Genomic DNA, 18,519 nt, shown 5'->3' with positions numbered 1-18,519 from the left:
TGAGCGTGCATCGTCACACACACTCTGCAGACGTCACTTAGCCATGCACCTGAAAATAGGCAGGTAATCCTAGATTAACCTGCTCAGACCGTTCTAATCCCGCGAGCCCTCAAAAGCAGACAACCTTGTCCAGCTGGAGGCACAGAGATACGGCAGAGGGCAAGGGGCACGCATTGCAAGAAGAGGGGTCTGGGGGACACCCGCCGGGACCAGAGAGGGGCCTCCAGGAGCCCAGGGTTGCCCCCTGCCTACGGCCCCCGAGAGCTCGTGCTCATCCTTGTCCGGGGGATGCCCGCAGGGACCCAGTGGGTGGACGCCCCAGTTTGGACCCCAGGAGACCTTGAGTGGAACCAGTGTCTCGTTTCGAGCAGTTGCATTTGGGGTGATTTATTGCAAGTGTGATAAAAACCAGATTGAAGAAGCTTCTGTGTCTTCCAGATCAGGAAGGTGACTTGGGGGGGGGGTGGTCCCCTAAAAGCACTGCAGGAGGCATCTGGGGCAAGGTCTCAGCTATCAGGATCCCCTTTCCCAGCTCATGGCTGCAGAAACCTCACGATACGGCACTTAGGGGAGACTGGACAAGAGGAGAGGAGGGGACCACATGCCTGTCCTGGCTGCTTTTGCACAAACGCTGAGAAATCCCGCTGCTCACTGGTGAACCCCGGGTTCCACACCCTCGTCGTTTTCACGCTGTGAGCCACAAACTGCCCACCCCACACGGCAGGGGCTGCTGTGGGGAACAGGGCACAGGTGACAGGTACGGTGACTCTCCCCGATGGTCTATGCTGGGTGCACCTGGCCGAGCAGGGCAGGCCCATATACTCTGGTCCCACAGGGCATCCTGGGAAGGCTTCTTGGCCTCAGTTTCCTGATCTGCAGCACAGAAGGTTGCAAAGGCCAGAAGAAACCTTCCGAACCCGGCTGGGGGTTGCGGGAAGGAGCTGTGTGTCCCTGGCATCTTAGAATCGCATGGAAAGCCAGTCCAGGTGGCCGGAGTGAAAGGGTGCCCCCTGCAGTCAGGCCTGGGGGTGGGGGGTTCACCTCCTAGGGGAGGGAGTCCTGGGAGATCCCGAGTCCTGGTGGGGGTCTGGGATCTGGAGGGTTATGGACAGGTGTGGGATCCGGTGGTCTCTCCTAGTGTGTGTGTGTGTGTGTGTGTGTGTGTGTGTGTGTGTGTGTGTGTAAGAGATTCTAATCTGCATTCAGGTGGCTGTTGGCATTGAGGGCAATATGAGTGGGGGTCTTGGGTTCTGGCAGGTATTGAGGTCCTTGTGGGGTAGCCGGGTTTAGGTGTCCGTCGTGGTGGGGGGGGGGTTCTGGGTAGGGGTCTGTGGGGGAGTCTCAGTGAAACTCCAGTGATCCCAACATGGGTCTGGGGGGGGGGTGCTCAGGTGGGTCCAGGCAGGACTGTGACCAGAAGCAGCCTAGGGAGTCCCCAGCCACAATGTGTGGGGATGTGTGATTCCAGTGGGGTCTGTTGGGGGTCCCTGCGGGAGTCTGGGTGGGGGCCTGCGGGGGTCCTCATAGGACTTTTGTGGTCTGGTAGGGGTCTGGGTGAGGGTCCCTGATTTGAGTGGGGGTCTGGATGGGGGAGTGTGAGGTCTGGGCAGGGATTCATTCATGTGGATGTCCATGTAGGGTTTTGCACTGTGGAGGAGTGTTGGGTGGGGGCAGGGTCCTGGGGTCTGGAAGGGGTCCCTGGGCAGGACTTCCAGGTTCTGGGAGAGGTCTCTGGTCTGGGCAGGGGCCCCGGGCTGGGGTAGGGTGGGTGGTGCTGTCTGGGTGGGGTCTCTAATCCTACCTCTGGGCAGGGTCCCTAGGTGGGTGACCCGGGTCCAGGAGGGATCTGGAAGGAAGTCCCGGGCAGGGGTCCTAGTCCGGGATCTGGGGTTCAGGCGGGGGATCTGGGGTTCAGGCGGGGGCCCTGTGCAAGGCTCCACCGGGGGTTCCTGGGCCAGGGTACGGTGTGTGGGGACCCATGGACCGGGAGAGGGGAGAGGTCCATGGGTGCGGTCCCCTCGTGGGGTTCTGGCATCTGGGTGGGGTTCGGGTCGGGGGTCTTGGGCCTGCGAGGCAGTCACTGGGTAGGGGTTGGGGGTCCGGATGGGGATCTCTGGTCTAGCATCTGGGCTGGGTCCCTACCAAGTGACAGACACAGGGTCCCTGGGCAGAGTCCAGCAAGGCCAGGAAGGGGTCCCCGGCTGGGGTCCGGGATCTGGTCGGGGTCGCAGGATGAAGGGAGGGGTCGGGGTAGCGGTGGAGTTTCCGGGGAAGGGGTGCAGGGTCCAGGCAGGGTCAGGCAGGGTGTTTGGGGAGGGGGTCGAGAGGCGGAGTCGGGGAGGCACCAGGCGGGGATCCAGGGTGTGGGCCGGTGAGGGAGGAGTCTCGGAAGGGGGGCTAGAGTCCGGGCAGGGGTCCAGGGTCCGGATCTGGTTCCGGGCAGGGGTCCATGGTCAGGCAGGGCTCTGGGGCCGGGGTCCAGGGTTGGGTTCGGGTCAGGGAGGGGTTCCCAGGCGGGGGTCCGGGGTGTGGGCAGGTCCCCAGGCGGGGTTCCGGGGTCATGGCAGGGTCCCCGGGGCGGGGTGGGGGTGGGGGGTGTTGGGACGGGGGTCCAGGGTCGGGCAGGGTCCGCGGGTGGGGGTCCGGGGTCAGGGCGGTTACCCGGGGTCTGGGCCTCTGGCGGGGGCCCCGGGCGGGGTTTGGGGTTCGTGGGTCGCGTCGGGGTGAGGGCGGGGGCCCCGGGCGGGGGATGGGGGGCAGGGGCCCGGGGCGGGGGTCCGGAATCGGGGGTTGGGTCGGGGTCAGGGAGGGGGCCCGGGGTCGGGACGGGGTCAGGGCAGGGACCCCAGGCGGGGGGCGGGGGTCAGGTCCGGGTCAGTGCGGGGGTTGGGGGTCGGGTCGGGGTCACAGCGGGGGTGCCTGGCGGGGGTTGGGGCGGGGTCCCTGGCGGGGTTCGGGGTTCGCGTCGGGGTCAGGGCGGGGGTCGGGTGTCGGGTCGGGGTCAGGGCGGGGTCCCGGGCGGGGTTCGGGTCGGGGTCACGGCGGGGGCCCGGGGTCGGCTGCGGGCCCCGGGAGGGGGTCGGGGGGGTTGGGGCGGGGTCCCTGGCGGGGTTCGGGGGTCGCGTCGGGGTCAGGGAGGGGGGTCGGGGCGGGGGCCCCGGGCGGGGGAGGTCGTGGGCGGGGGGGGGGGGGGGAGGTCGGGGCGGGGTCCCGGCTCCCGGGCCGGGGCGGGCGCGGAGGGCGGGCCGCGCGGGCGCGTTTCCGCCGGCCGGTGTCGCGCCGGGTCCCGGGGGCGGGCGGCGGCGGCGGGCGGCGCGGAAGCGGCGGCCGGGCAGCCATGTCGCCTTTGTCTGCGGCGCGGGCGGCCCTGCGGGTCTACGCGGCGGGCGCGGCGGTGGTGTTGGCGCAGCTGCTGCGGCGCTGCCTCGGGGGCTTCGCGGAGCCAGGTCAGCGGGGCTGGGGGGGAGGGGGCGGCGCGCTCGTCGCTCGGCGGGGCCTGGGGGGGGGGGGTTGGCGGGGGGGAGGCGCGGGGGGGCCGGCTGCAGGGGGGAGGCGCGCGGCGCGGCGGGCCGGGGCGGGGCGGGGGGCGAGAGGGCCCCGGGGCTCCTCGCTGCCGCCGGGCCGGGGCCGGGGTCTCCCGGAAGCCCCCCCCCTCCCCCGCTCCCCGGCCCTGGGGCTGCCGTGCGCGCCGCCGGGGGTCCCCGCGGGGACGGGGCGCGCGGGGCCGCCCCGGAGGTGCCCCCTTCCCCTCCCCCAGCCCCGGGCGCGGCGGCGGCCTCTTCCCGGAAGGCCTGGCCGGGGCCCGCTCGGTGCCCGCGCCCGGAACAGCGCCCCGCTGCGCCCGGAGCTCCGGGTCGGGACCCGCCGGCGCGCCGGGCAGCGGTGGGGACCGGCCGCGTGGCCGCGGACCCCGCCGCCTGGAGGCCCCGGTGCGCGCGCGGCCTCACGGGGACCCGGGGCCCCCCCTCCGGCGGGTGCGCACGGGCCGCGGGTTATTTTTAGGCCACAGAGGAGTCCTTTCCCAAACACGGCACTCGCCGGGAGCTGGGCTAGTGCGCTACCTTGCAGTCCGTACCCCCGGCTCTGCTGCCGCCTGCGGAGGGGGTCCCAGGGAGCTGTGCCAGTCCCTGGAGCACCCCGCAGGACCCCCCTCACCCCCCGCCCCACACCCCGAGACGCGCCACACGGAGAGCAGAGCGTGTGTTGTCGCCAAAATACAGCTGAGCCTTGAAGGACTCCGGCCTCAAGCGTGCGGTTTCACCCACATGCGAGTTTTCTGGGTTTTTGTGTTTGTGTTTGTGTTTGTTTTTGTTTTGCACAATGACACCACACCACTCCGAGTGCGTTTTCTCTCCCTTCCCATTTTCTTAGTCACCTTTCCTTTCCTGTAACTTCCTTCATTGGAAGAACACAGCGTCTTCTACTTGATACACAAAGTAGGGGCCAGCGCGCCGTGCCTGGGACCCGTGAGGCTCCGGGTCCACACTCACGAACTGTGTGCGAAGCCGCAAGTTCCGAGCCGGCTTTCCAGGCTGGGGGCACTTGGCCCCCGCTCACCCCCACGTTGTTCAAGATCCAACTGTACTTTTCAGTTCCGCCCTCTAGCCGCTAACGGAGGTGGGGGGGGGGCCTCTGGGTCAGACCCTGAGAGCCTCAGCTGTGAGTAGGAAGAAGAGATTGTTTTCGGGGAGCCCCACCCTCCCCAACCTACACTCAGGGAAGTGAATCTTTGATTTTTACCTGAGTTTTGTGTCGTCTGATACACTGGAGTTTGGTATTTTCTAACACATTTATAGGCAGTAGAAGCCAAGGCAGCGGAGGTGGGGGGTGACGAGCCAGCCAGTACTGGGAAGTCAACTGGTGTCTTTTGAATCAGCTTGGGCACAGTGACGAGCTACGGGCAAGCCACCCCAAGTTGTAGGACGTGGTGGCTTCTGTGTTTCCATGTGATTTCGCTTTTAGACGGGGCCCTATCTAAGGCTCTGTCGCCTGTGTAGGAGCCCGTCCAAGGGGTTCCCAGAAAAGACAGGTTCAGTCTGGCAACAGGATTTGAACTTGTGTGTTTCAAGAACTTGTTTCTGTGTGTTGGAGCTGACAGCTTGGTCTGGTCTTTCCACTTGTTGATCAAAAAAAAACCCAAACAAACCAAAAAAAAAAAAAAACAAAAAAAAAACGGTGAAAATACAAGCCGGTCCTGAAGTCACATGTCCGCCAGAGGAGTCCTTATCTGTGCCCCAGAACTGGATCGTTACATATAAAGATGAACTTTTTCCTGGTGGCCCCACGCGAACCCCCCGCCTGTCTGTCGCGTTAGAGACAATTTTAGATACTGTGGGAAGAGGGGGTCTCCTCTGAGGTCTGCTGGTTGCCGGTTGCCCACGCCTTGCTGTGCCTTTTAAACCTTTTGTGATCTTCTCCTCCCCAGACCGCACCTTTGAAGGAGAGCCAGTGAACTTTGTCCTGGGGGCCTCGAGCTAAACAGTAAAAAGCTGAGTGTTTTTGTGTGAACTCAGACCAGGAGGTGGCTCTTGTACCTTTTGTTTATTTGTTTTATTTTTTAGTGCTTTAATGCTTATTTATTTATTTGTTATTTTTGGGGACAGACAGAAAGAGCATGAGCAGGGGAACGGCAGAGAGAGAGAGAGAGAGAGAGAGAGAGAATTATAGAATCGGAAGCAGGCTCCAGGCTCCGAGCTGTCAGCACAGAGCCCACCGCGGGGCTCGAGCCCACGCACCGTGAGATCATGCCCTGAGCCGAAGTCGGACGCTTAAGCGATGGAGCCAGCCAGGCGCTTGTCTCTTGCCCGTTTTATAAAAGGGGTTTCACGTGGCAGGCATGATGTCTGATGTCATTCAGACTGTATACGGGTAAGAAATAAAGAGCTAAGAGGTGAGCGGTCCTGCCTGCTAACGTTTCTCCATTTCTTAAAATTGATCCACAAACAAGATCGTTACAGACTCAGGAATGAATGTTGGTCATGTCTTTTTAGAGACGGCGTACCAACAAACCGAGTTCCCATGAGATAGTCTCATTTCCAGATTTTTTGTGTGGTCAACCCCGGCCAGACGGCCCATCACACGCTGAGGTGTATCTATCCGTCATATCTTAAAAATACACGATTATTATTATTATTATTATTTTACCGCATTTAATATCCCAATGTCATCCCAACGCCCAAGCACTGGCCTCAAACCTTCCGGAAATTGCCGTGTTGTCTGGGGACACCTGCTCACATTGGCACCATCAACGGAGGGTTTGTCTGTTGCAAATTAACACGTCTTGATGCATCAGTGAGTTTTGAAAAGGAGAGAAAATCGACTTGATGTGTTTCAGGGCGCCGTTCTGATATTGCAGAAAATTCTTAAAAATTCTGTTTGGGAAGCGTCTGTGTGGTTCAGTCGGTTGAGCGTCTGATTTCAGCTCAGGGCATGATCTCACGGTCTGTGGGTTTGAGCCCTGCGTTGAGCCGGATTCTGTGTCTCCCTCTCTCTCTGTCCCTCCACCACCCATGCTCTGTCTTTCTGTCTCTCTCTCAAAAGTAAATAAACGTTAAAAAATGCATACATAAAATAACAGAAGCCAATGATGTGTTATTAGCAGTGACACAGTTTTTTCAGTTGAAAAAAAATAAGGACATTTCTCCAGGAGGCAAAGGAGGCTAGCCACTGTCGCGGCCCTGTGTTCAGTGTTGGCCATTCGCTGGTCTCTTGAGTGCCGGGACTTCTGGAAGGTGGCAGGCTCTGTGTCCACTGCCCTCCACCCCCCGCTCGGGATGCGCTGTTTGGGAAGGATACTGACCGCTCTCTGAAAAAGGCAAGAGCTTGCGGTCCCCCGGGGGTGGGGGGGGGGGTTCTTGGGGACGGTCCCCCAGAGGTCCTTGGAGCACCCGCCAGTATGAGCTGTGAAAGGCGGCCTTGAAGAAACCTTTACAGGTGGCCGTGTCCGCATGGATCTCATAGACCGCGGAAGGCAGCCCTGCCCGGTGGCCTTCCAGGGGCTCACAGGAAGCTGTCACCTGCTGTCCTGGGCCACGGGCAGCGGGGAGGGGGAGGGAGGCTGAGTTTCTGACCTAGCTGTGTGCACCAAGGGGAAGAAACCAACTAGAAGACCCGCCCGCCCGCAGGCCCTGCTTGGGATGCCGCCAGGATTGTGTGCAACCCTCGGTCGGGGTCTCCTGACCTCATTCCGCTAAATTAAAGACACGTATTCTAACGAAGATGACGCGGCAGGGAGACTGGACACCTGGGACACCCACATGGTGTTCCTCGGGTCCGACGTTCCCCTTCCGGAACCAGGGTGCCGCACTGTTCGCGGATCCTTGACTGTCCACCTGACCTGGAGACTCCGCGCCCCGTATCTTGGCTCCTTACCTGGAGCGGGTCACAGCTGTGGTGCCCTCTATGCCGCCCGGGGACCATAATGCCCCGTCCGGGGTATTGTGACATCTTCCTGAAAAGCCTCAGGCGGGCCAGCGTGGAGGGGCGTGCCTGCCTGTGAGGACGCGGGGGCCTTCGCGGCATGGTGTTGACACTCAGTATCTTTTCAAGTTTCACCTTTGTCCTAGGACTGTCCTGGGTCCTTTCCCAGCTCTGGAGATCAGATTCTGAGATCCAGGTGGGGCGGGACCACTGAGAACCAGGCAGGGCAGGGCCGCTGAGATCCAGGCAGGGCCGCTGAGATCCAGGAGGGGCAGGACCACTGAAATCCAGGCCGGTCTGAGCCCACTCCCTCCAGAGGCTCCAGGGGAGGGTCCTTCCTGCCTTTTCCACTTCTGGGGGCTCCTGGCGTCCCTGGACTTGAGGCTGTGTCCCTCCCATGACCTCTTCTTGACATCCTTCACCTAATCACAGCGGGTCCTATTTCAAATGTGGTTCCATTTCCAGGTTCTGGGAGTACCTGCATTTCGGTGGGAGGTCTGGTCGTCGATTTCCTGTGCACCCTGAGATTTTGTTCTGACCACGTCTCCAATACTCAGAAAATGCCTGATTGGTGTAGTTTGCCTTGTGACGCCCTGAGCACTTTATGGTGGGTTAAAACGTTGCAGACCTAACAGAGACCTTTCGACAGAACCCAGCTGCCCTTTTGGGCATCTGCGCCCTGACTGGCGGCTCCAAGAGGCCAGACTCTGGGGCTTCAGGGACGGCGGGCGCCCTGGGGCCTGTCTCCTAGGCCATGAAAACCCCCCCCCCCCCCCAAGAGCCTGGCGTTGCTGGACCCGTGCACAGCAAATGCATATTTCTGCGCACAGGGGCGCATTTTGAGAAGCTCCCGGAATCACGATGTCCGTTCCTGCCCCCACGACGTTCCCGATCACGGACGTGCCCAAGCTCAAAAGGGAGCGTGCCATGTTCCCAAAGGCGTCGCTTTAAACTGTCAAATTTGGAGGACAAAAAAACAAAAAAAAATTGCTATGCCTGTTAGGCAACGTAAAGGCTCTCCTGTCGAAAGTGAAATCCTGTGTTTGCTTCCTGGACGCCGTGCGCCTCTCGTCCTCGCTCCCAAAACGAGGCTTGAGCAGGCGGTGGTGGTGGGTCCTCCGGGGTCCTTGGGGACGTGGGCTTCCGCACGCAGCGAGCAGTGTCCCCGAGAGTGGCCCCTCCCGGCAGGTGCCCGGTTGGCGGACGCGGTAGCACAGGAAACCATAAACAGCCAACATGAGGAAGGAGCTATGAGGACAGAGAAACCCACAGACGTGCATGTTCTCAGACGCGCGGAGGCGTCCCCGCACGTGGGACTGAGCTGCGGGAAGACAGCACTCAGCCCAGCCGCGCGAGCGAGCCCCCTCCGCTTTGCCAAAGCCACGCACGCCCCGGTGGGGTCCCCGTGCCCCGCGGCCTGCAGACCGCGTGCTCGCTCCCTCTTCGCCCGTGCCTGGGTCCCTTCTCACGCTGTGTTTGTCTTCCCGGCTCCCAGCAGGTGCGCAGGAATGAGTGGAGGCCCCCCAGGCGGGCCGCGGCACAGAAGCCATGGAGGCGAAGGGCCTGGACCCGTCCCAGACGGACCTCAAGTTAGTGGCCCACCCGCGCGCCAAAAGCAAAGTGTGGAAGTACTTTGGCTTTGACACGAACGCCGAGGGATGCATCCTGCAGTGGAAAAAGATATACTGTCGCATCTGCATGGCTCAGATTGCCTACTCCGGGAACACCTCCAACCTGTCCTACCACCTGGAGAAGAACCACCCCGACGAGTTCTGCGAGTTCGTCAAGAGCAACACGGAGCAGATGCGCGAGGCCTTCGCCACCGCCTTCTCCAAGCTGAAGCCCGAGGCCTCCCAGCTGGCCCCGCAGGACACGCTGGCCGCCAAGGCCGGCCACGGCCACGAGAGCAAGCGGCAGCAGGAGCTCACGGCCGCCGTGCTCGGCCTCATCTGCGAGGGCCTGTACCCCGCCTCCATCGTGGACGAGCCCACCTTCAAGGTGCTGCTGAAGACGGCCGACCCCAGGTACGAGCTGCCCAGCAGGAAGTTCGTGTGCAGCAAGGCCATCCCCGAGAAGTACGGCGCCGTGCGCGAGGCCGTCCTCAAGGAGCTGGGCGACACCTCCTGGTGCGGCATCTCCACCGACATGTGGAGGAGTGAGAACCAGAACCGGGCGTACGTGACGCTGGCCGCCCACTTCCTGGGCGGCGGGGCCCCCGGCTGCCTGTCCGTGGGCTCCCGCTGCCTGAAGACGTTCGAGGTCCCCGAGGACAACGCGGCCGAGTGCATCACCCGGGTCCTGTACGAGGCCTTCATCGAGTGGGGCATCAGCAGCAAGGTGTTCGGGGCCACCACGGACGGCGGCAAGGACATCGCCAAGGCGTGCTCCCTGCTGGACATCTCGGTCCAGATGCCCTGCCTGGGCCACACGTTCAACGCGGGCATCCAGCGTGCCCTGCAGCTGCCCAAGCTGGCCGGGCTGCTCGGCCGCTGCTGCAAGTTGGTGGAGTACTTCCAGCAGTCCGCGGTGGCCATGTACATGCTCTACGAGAAGCAGAAGCAGCAGAACGTGGCTCCCTGCATGCTGGTCAGCAACCGCGTGTCCTGGTGGGGCAGCACGCTGGCCATGCTCCAGCGCCTGAGGGAGCAGCAGTTCGTCATCGCCGGCGTGCTGGTGGAGGACAGCAACAACCACCACCTGATGCTGGAGGCGGCCGAGTGGGCCACCATCGAGGGCCTGGTGGACCTGCTGCAGCCCTTCAAGCAGGTGGCCGAGATGCTGTCCGCCTCCAAGTACCCCACCATCAGCATGGTGAAGCCCCTGCTGCACATGCTGCTGAACACCACCCTCAACATCAAGGAGACCGACTGCAAGGAGGTCAGCATGGCCAAGGAGGTGATCGCCAAGGAGCTGTCCAAGACCTACCAGGAGACGCCGGAGATCGACATGTTCCTCAACGTGGCCACCTTCCTGGACCCCCGCTACAAGCGTCTGCCCTTCCTGTCCGCCTTCGAGAGGCAGCAGGTGGAGAACAGGGTGGTGGAGGAGGCCAAGGGGCTTCTGGACAAGGTCAAGGAGGGCGGCTACCGGCCGGCGGAGGACAAGATGTTCGCGCTGCCCGAGGAGCCCCCGGTCAAGAAGCTGGTGCTGGCGTCCACGCCGCCGCCCACCAGCGTCATCAACAGCATGCTGGCCGAGATCTTCTGCCAGACGGGGGGCGCGGAGGACCAGGAAGAGTGGCACGCGCAGGTGGTCGAGGAGCTGAGCAACTTCAAGTCGCAGAAGGTGCTGGGTCTCAACGAGGACCCGCTCAAGTGGTGGTCCGACCGCCTGGCCCTGTTCCCCGTGCTGCCCAAGGTGCTGCAGAAATATTGGTGCGTGGCGGCTACCCGCGTCTTCCCGGAGCGGCTCTTCGGCTCGTCCGCCAACGTGGTCAGCGCCAAGAGGAACCGCCTGGCCCCCGCGCACGTGGACGAGCAGGTCTTCCTGTACGAGAACGCGCGCAGCGGCGCGGAGGCCGAGCCCGAGGACGAGGACGAGGGCGAGTGGGGCCTGAACCATGAGCACATGTTCCCCCTGGGCGACGCCGTGCACGCCGGCTTCTTTGGCATCAGGGACAGCGGCTTCGTGTAGATGCCGCGGTGGGGGCGGCGGGGGGGGGGGGGGGGGGGGGGGCGTCACCACGAAGCTGACCCTTGATGCGTGGTCCGCTGTAAATACCCACGGTGCGCACCTGCGCGCATGCGCGTGCGCGGCCGGTGCCGTCACCAACGCAGGCGCAGGACGCAAACGCGCGGCTGTGCGCATCCAGGGGCATCCACTCCGCGCGTTTCCTGGGAGAGCCTCCATGCGCCCCAGCGGAAGGGCACAAATCAACTAGGAAACTTCTGGAAGCCCCTTTCCCCACCCGCTGGCTGGATGCTGATTGCAACTGTAAAGCCCCAGAGATCCCCAGCCAGGAGGGGAAGGGGGAGAGGCTCCTTTCTCTTGCCACCCCCAAGGACGGAGTACTCCCGACCCAGAGAGTTTGGGATAATCCCCAGGCATGAGGAAAAAGAAAAAAAGAAAGAAAAAAATCAAAGCTCCCATGTCCTTCCGTCGCCAGACGCCGTCATACAAGGACTTTACGCATCTGGGGCACTGATGCACTCACGTTTACTCTCGAATTGACCTTGGCACCTTGCGTGCGGGCTGGAAGGATGCGCGCGCTCTTTCAGCCCAAGCGCCTCCTGTTTGCAAGACAGACCGGCTCTAGGTTTCGTGCGATGCGTTCCAAAGGCGCGTGGGCAGCAGTCGCGTCCCCAACAGCAGGGAGAGAGGTGTTTTGTGCCTTTCCCACGGGCGTCTCTGCCCCCTCGTGCCCCCATGCGCTTTGTGGGCGTGGTTCTTTCTAAGGCCTGCACCGCCGGCAGCTTCAGCCCTGCCCGTGGCTGTTTGTGTGTGTGTCTGTGCGATGCTTCCAAGGGCTGGTTTCTCCACCGTGTTTCTCAGGATGCGAATAAGGCCCCCGCACCCTTCCAAGCCCTGCTTGTACAGAATACCAGGGGCTTGCATGTACCCAGAGTGATTTAATGGGAATCCGGGGCAAGGGACCCTTCCGTTCTGTCTTTTAAACTCGGCACCGTGAGGGCACCCCCCCATTTAAAAACAAAACAAAACAAAAAGCAAAAAAACTACCACTGGGTACTTAAGGGTCGCTGTGGCTCAACAGGCAAGCTGCTGGCGACATTGTGCAGGGCCCCGGCTTCTGAGAGCGTCACGGTCGATCACCAACCGGGATTGGTCCGTGTCCTCTGGGAGGTGACTCCCCCCCCCCCCCCCCCCCCCCCCCGTGTCTACAGGCCCAGGCTTGTATCTTGACGCCAACAACTGACTATGAGCCTTCCCCACGGGATTTCTTTCTTTCCTTTCTTTCCTTTTTCTTATTTAACGCTTTGGAATTTGACTCTTGTTGAATAAACCGGAGAAACAAATGAGCTGCTAATGAATTTGTCTGATGTGTGTTCATCACGAAAGAAGCAATCGAACCACAAGGGAGGCGTTGGTTAGTTTGTTTAAGGGATTTTCTGGCCCTCGAAGAATGAGTTCACTGTGCTTTGTTCTGAGGTCCTTGGAGATGAGAAAAGGTGTGGTCCCCTCTGGATATTTGTGCATCCCAATTATGTGTGTGAATAAAGTCGCCACCTGGTGACGTGATGCCAGGAGGAGCAGGCATTTGCCTTTTCCTTCACTGGGTTGGCTTAGGAGGCAAATGGTTTTGTTTATTTATTTTTGAGAGAGAGAGAAAGAGACAGACAGAGCATGAGCAGACGAGGGGCAGACAGAGAGGGAGACACAGAGTCCAAAGCAGGCTCCAGGCTCTGAGCTGTCAGCACAGAGCCCGTCCTGGGGCTTGAATTTGTGAACTGTGAGATTATGACCTGAGCTGAAGTTGGTTGCTTTACCAACTGAGCCACCCAAGGGACAGACAACAACAAAAAAATTTTTTTTGCACACACACGTATTGAGTTGAGGCCTCTTTTTAGTCTTGTGAACCTGCCCACTGCATCGTATTCCCTGGGACGCACATCTGTCTCTGTGTGTCCCTGGTGGGCACTGTGGGGGTCCGTGAGCACTGCTTATGTGCACACAGCCCCCAGCCTATCTGCACTCTCTTGTCTGGGTCTACACAGCACATCTGGGTTTATGCTTGCATCTTCTAAAGCCCTAAGTCTGACCTGGGTTTGTTGTTTTTTTTTTTTTTTTTTTATCTTTGGTTCTTTTTTTTTCTTTTTTTTTCCTTTTCTTTTCTTTTCTTTTCTTTTCTTTTCTTTTCTTTTCTTTTCTTTTCTTTTCTTTTCTTTTCTTTCCTTTCCTTTCCTTTCCTTTCCTTTCCTTTCCTTTTCTTTTCCTTTCCTTTCCTTTCCCTTTTCTTTTCTCTTCACTTTTCTCTTTTCTTTTCTTTTTCCTTGTTCGTCTTCTGCAGGAGGGCGTCATTTTAACTCTGTTTTATAACAGCCCCAAGAAGGCTGAGAAAAGGAGCCAGAGTGAACCCTGTGCACCTGTGACCCTGTGTGTGCACAGATGGTGTGCGCAAGTCTCCCATCCATTGTGCGTCTCTTGTGTGAAACAGTCTGGCCCTTCTGACTGGGTTTGTACTGCTTGCAAACGTAACAGCCACGTATGAACACAGACACCATTCTTACTGCTGGGCAGGGACAGGGGTCTAACAAGGAATGGGCTGCCCACCCTTTGCCCGAGGGCTGCAGTGGGCTCGTCCTCGATGCTGGGCTCCCGGAGCTCACCACCTGTGCGTCCTCTGCTGGGGTCAAGGCACAGGGAAGCTTTTCTTCCTTGTGTGGTGATGATGTGCAAGACTGCTTATCTGTGGTCAGGTCCAAGTGTGTCCATCCATCCATGCAGGCATGTATCCAGCCAGCCAGCCGGCCAGCCAGCCATGTATCCATCCATCCATCCATCCATCCATCCATCCATCCATCCATCCATCCACTCACCCATTCATATATCCATCCATCTATCCATCCATCCATCCATCCATCCATCCATCCATCCATCCATCCACTCACCCATTCATGTATCCATCCATCCATCCATCCATCCATCCATCCATCCATCCATCCACTCACCCATTCATATATCCATCCATCCATCCATCTATCCATCCATCCATCCATTCATCTGGGTCTGCAGTGTTTCTGTGTCTTCCTGGCCAGGTCGTTCTTGGGTTCCCTCATGCTGTTGCACACCTGATCCTCAAGGCAGCCCCTCCCAGTGTCTGTGAAGTGAGGCCCTGCAATGTGGCCGAGCTGTTCTTGTGACATTTCAGAGCTCAGGGCTGCAGCTTGTGGCCTCACTCAGCTTCGCCAGGGTGGCCCCCTTGGCCACGTTTTTCTGACCATTCGTGGCTTCCTTTCTCTGTCCGTGCAGGTGGAAGGTCATGTTTCCTTGGGCGGCTGCAACAGTCCTGGTGAAGCCTCCTGTCCTCTGCTGGGTCCCGAGGGATGCACACTGGCCCCATGCTCTTAGCACACAGGCACCTCGGCCGTTTGAGACAATCCTGTGCCCAGAACTCGGTTCCCAAGACACAGCCTGCAGCCACCGTGTAGACATTCCCTGCTTGCCAGACACATAGACCCAGGGTCCCTCCTGGACCAGTGACTCCCAGCCTTCCTCGTCCCTGGGTTCTTTGGGTGCTGGTGCATGTCAGGGCCCTGTAGGCTGTTTCTGCAAGGCTGGGGGTCTCCGTCCAGCCCCGCTGTTCATGCTGTCCACATTCCTTTCTCTGGGCACATTCTTAGACTCTCCGCTCAGCTCTCAGACCTCTGGCCACAGACAAGGTCCGTCCCACCTCCTGCATCCAGTGGCTTCTCAATTGTCCCAGACATGCTGCATTCTCCCGGTGACAAGAGACAAGGCATGCGTTTCGCAGGGGACCGACAGCAGATGGGGGGGCACATTCCTCAGGAGCAGCTTCCTTGGGGATGTGGGCCGTCGCAATCTCGGTTAGGATGATGGAGCCCTGTGGCCTCTGCACCTGTCTCTGAAGTGCGTTTCATCTCAGAGGTTTGGGGTGGGGGGACGTTTTTCCTAAGAAGCTCATGGCTGGGTTTTCCCAGAAAGGACCTGGTGACTGTACAGCAGGCAGGAGGGACGATGTCTCGTGCACAATGTTGGGGACATCGGCGCTGCTCTTTATGGGCAGATGGCAACGTCACCGTAATTACGTCCATGTTAATTTGTTATGTACTAGTAAGCTTTGTGATTCTGTGTCTGCATGGGATGGATTCTGTGTTTATATATATCCTATTTATATCTGTTTATGTCTATAGTCTATTGTATATTCTCCCTGCCTATCAATTCCCTATCTATTATGTATGTATTATTTGTCTCTCAGTGTATCCATCCATCCGTCACCCACCCATCCATCCTTCCATTCATCCCTCCCCTGCATCCATTCATCCATCCATCTGTCTATCCATCCATCCATCTATCCATCCATCCATCCATCCATCCATCCAACCACCCACCCATTCAACCATCCATTCATCCGTCCATCCATGATGCATCCTCCATCCTCTATATTCATCCCTCCATCCATCCATCCCTCCCTTCCATTCATCCACCCATCCATTCATCCATCAACTGTCCATTTGTCCATCCATCCATCCATCCATCCATCCATCCATCCATCCATCCCCTATATCCATCCATCCAGCCAGCCAGCCAACCAGCCAGCCATCACCCACCCATCCATCCTTCCATTCATCCCTCCCCTGCATCCATTTATCCATCCATCCGTCCATCCATCCATCCATCCATCCATCCATCCATCCATGCGTCCATCCATCCATCCGTGCATCCATCCAGCCGTATATTCATCCCTCCATCCATCCATCCCTTCCTTCCCTCCCTCCATCCATCCCTCCATCCATCATTCCCCTATATTCATCCCTGCATCCATCCATCCATCCATCCATCCATCCATCCATCCTTCCATCCATCCATCCATCCATCCATCCATCCATCCATCCAGTCAGCCAGCCCTATATTCATCCCTCCCTCCATCCATCCCTTCCTTCCCTCCCTCCATCCATCCCTCCATCCATCATTCCCCTATATTCATCCCTCCATGCGTCCATCCATCCATCCATCCATCCGTGCATCCATCCAGCCGTATATTCATCCCTCCATCCATCCATCCCTTCCTTCCCTCCCTCCATCCATCCCTCCATCCATCATTCCCCTATATTCATCCCTGCATCCATCCATCCATCCATCCATCCATCCTTCCATCCATCCATCCATCCATCCAGTCAGCCAGCCAGCCAGCCCTATATTCATCCCTCCATCCATCCATCCCTTCCTTCCCTCCCTCCATCCATCCCTCCATCCATCATTCCCCTATATTCATCCCTCCATCCATCCACCCACCCATCATCCCTTCCATTCATCCCTCCCCTGCATCCATTTATCCATCTGTGCATCCATCTGTCTATCTGTCCTTTCGTCCATCCATCCATCCTTCCCCTATATTCATCCCTCAGTCCACTCATGCCTCTCCTGCATCCATTCATCCATCCATCCATGTATCTCCTATGTCCTATATAGAGATGTCCTGTTGGTTTTGTTGTTCTGGAGAACTCTGACCACCACACAGCCACGCATCTGAATCTGGATCTATTTATTTTTTATGAGGGATTGACACATGTGCTTAGGAGACCATGAAGTGTCATGATCTGCCTGCCATGTGATTCATTCTGAGTCTGAAGGTCTGAGAACCAGGGACACCGATGTCCAAGGGCAGGAGGAGATGGATGAGTCACCTCCAGCAAAGACAGCACATCATCCCTCCCTCCACGTGTTTGGTGCTACTCCTGCCGTTCACTGATTAGACCAGGCCCACCCAGAGTGCAGAAAACCCTCGGCTTGACCCAATCCTCCGAATCAAATGTTGATCCCTTCCAGAAACACCCTCACAGACACTCCCGGAGGAATGAATGCTTCCCCAGCTCTCTGAGCTTCCCTCAACACAGTCAAGTTGGCATGTATGATTCACCATCACACGGGCTGGTTGACGAGAGCACTTGAGTGAATGCAGCTGGGCCAGACGCCCCGACTGTCATGCCCAGTCGACTCTCCCCTTCAACCACACTGCTCAGGGTTTGCTCCCAGCCCACGGGAGGGGAGGAGCTTATATTCACTTGCAAAAGCAGTGCTACTTAGAAATACCCTGCACATGCCCAGGATACGCCCTCTGTGTCTTGCACAGGGAGCATATTTTCTTCTACTTATTCTTCCTCCTGGGACAGATATTTCCTTGGCGGTTGGCTCTTCCTGAACACCACATCTAGCATAGCCTTGTGTTTCTTTTCCTTTCTTTTCTTTTCTTTCCTTTCCTTTCCTTTTTTTTTTTAAATTAACAGATTTTATTTTATTTTTTAGAGGAGTTTTAGGTGCACACACAGCAAAGTTGAGGGGAAAATACAGAAATGTCCCCGGTTTCCCTGCATAGTTGAATTTACATGAGACTTTACGCCTGGCGTTTGTACAGACTGTGGATTTGCACACACGTACGGTGATGCGTGCCCATCATCAGAGTGATGTACAGACCCACGGCACGGCCCTAAACATTGTCTGTGCTTGCCGTCCTCATCCCTCCCTCCCCAGCCCCTGCCGGCAGCCCATCTTTCTTCTGTCCCCATGGCTTTGCCTTTTCCAGAATGTCTTATAGCTGGAATCACACAGGATGAAGCCTTTTCAGACTTTTTGGTTTTTTTCCACTTAGTAATGTGCATTGAAGGTAATTTCGTGTCTTGTCATGGCTGGAGAGCTCATTTCTATTTCACACTGAATAATATTCCCTTGCCTGCGTGGGCCCCGGTGTATGCATCCATCCACCTGCCCAAGGACAGTTTGGTCCCTTGTGAAATAAATCAGGACAGATGGGTTAGGACCACACAAGGATGCAGCTTCCTCCGGTCACAAGATGAGACGTCCTCCGGCACTTGGGTCATCTGGGTGCCTTATCCACGGCCCCTTGGCCCCGCTGGCCGTCCGCTGCCCAAGTCCCTGCCGTGTCTGTTGCTGACTTCTTGTTTCTTCCACCCGTACGTTCACCCTGCTTTTCCAGGGAACCAGCCATACGAAGGGAATGCGTGCAGAGCCCTGTGGGTCTTGGGATCGTACTGGCATATTTCTTGGGATTGCCGCTCTGATCTGTTGTTGTCCTCACTCGGGGCAGTGGCTTCTCACACGAAGGAGCTCACTCCCTTAGCTGGGTCCGATCTTCTAGGCGGTGACTGTGGGCGCCTGTTGTACAACACGGCGTATATTTTCTGATGGTCAATTTTATGCGTCCTCTTGGCTGCGCCGTGCAGTGCGGGCATGTGGTCAAACACCGGTTTGCACGTTGCTAGGAAGATATTTCTCGAGGAGGTGGACATTGCAATCAGCAGACGACCCTCTATACTGTGGGTGGGCCTCGTCTGATCAGTTGAAGGCCTCACAAGAAAGGACACTGAGCTCCCCAGAGGGAGAAGGAATTCTGTCTCCAGGCAGCCTTTGGACTCCGGCCGCAGCCTTAGCTTGTCCCTGGGTCTC

The 18,519-nt window shown here is 58.5% G+C and overlaps 2 protein-coding genes across 3 annotated transcripts in view; both read left to right on the top strand.

The window, feature by feature from the left end:
* Window positions 1-3,302: 3,302 nt before the first annotated feature.
* The window catches only part of DHRSX (dehydrogenase/reductase X-linked), a 136,645-nt gene continuing 121,428 nt past the window's right edge, over window positions 3,303-18,519 (top strand). Inside the window, exon 1 of the mRNA XM_042975310.1 lies at window positions 3,303-3,446. Coding sequence (XP_042831244.1) covers window positions 3,338-3,446 — 109 coding nt within the window. The 5' untranslated portion in view covers window positions 3,303-3,337. The remainder of the gene's footprint in view (window positions 3,447-18,519) is intronic.
* ZBED1 (zinc finger BED-type containing 1) lies at window positions 3,363-11,065 on the top strand. Of its 2 annotated transcripts, none has more exons than XM_042975308.1 (2): window positions 3,363-3,446; window positions 8,915-11,065. In XM_042975308.1, exon 2 carries the CDS (start codon window positions 8,968-8,970, stop codon window positions 11,050-11,052), a length of 2,085 nt encoding a protein of 694 aa, XP_042831242.1. In that variant the 5' UTR covers window positions 3,363-3,446; window positions 8,915-8,967; the 3' UTR covers window positions 11,053-11,065. The 2 variants fall into 2 exon arrangements, with proteins under 2 accessions (XP_042831242.1, XP_042831243.1); XM_042975309.1 differs by having other exon boundaries at window positions 3,406-3,446; window positions 8,918-11,065.

This window comes from Panthera tigris, chromosome X, assembly GCF_018350195.1.
Source record: "Panthera tigris isolate Pti1 chromosome X, P.tigris_Pti1_mat1.1, whole genome shotgun sequence".
NCBI lineage: Eukaryota > Metazoa > Chordata > Mammalia > Carnivora > Felidae > Panthera > Panthera tigris.
The sequence above is the reverse complement of the archived record's forward strand: the minus strand, read 5'-3'. Positions and strand labels throughout refer to the sequence as shown.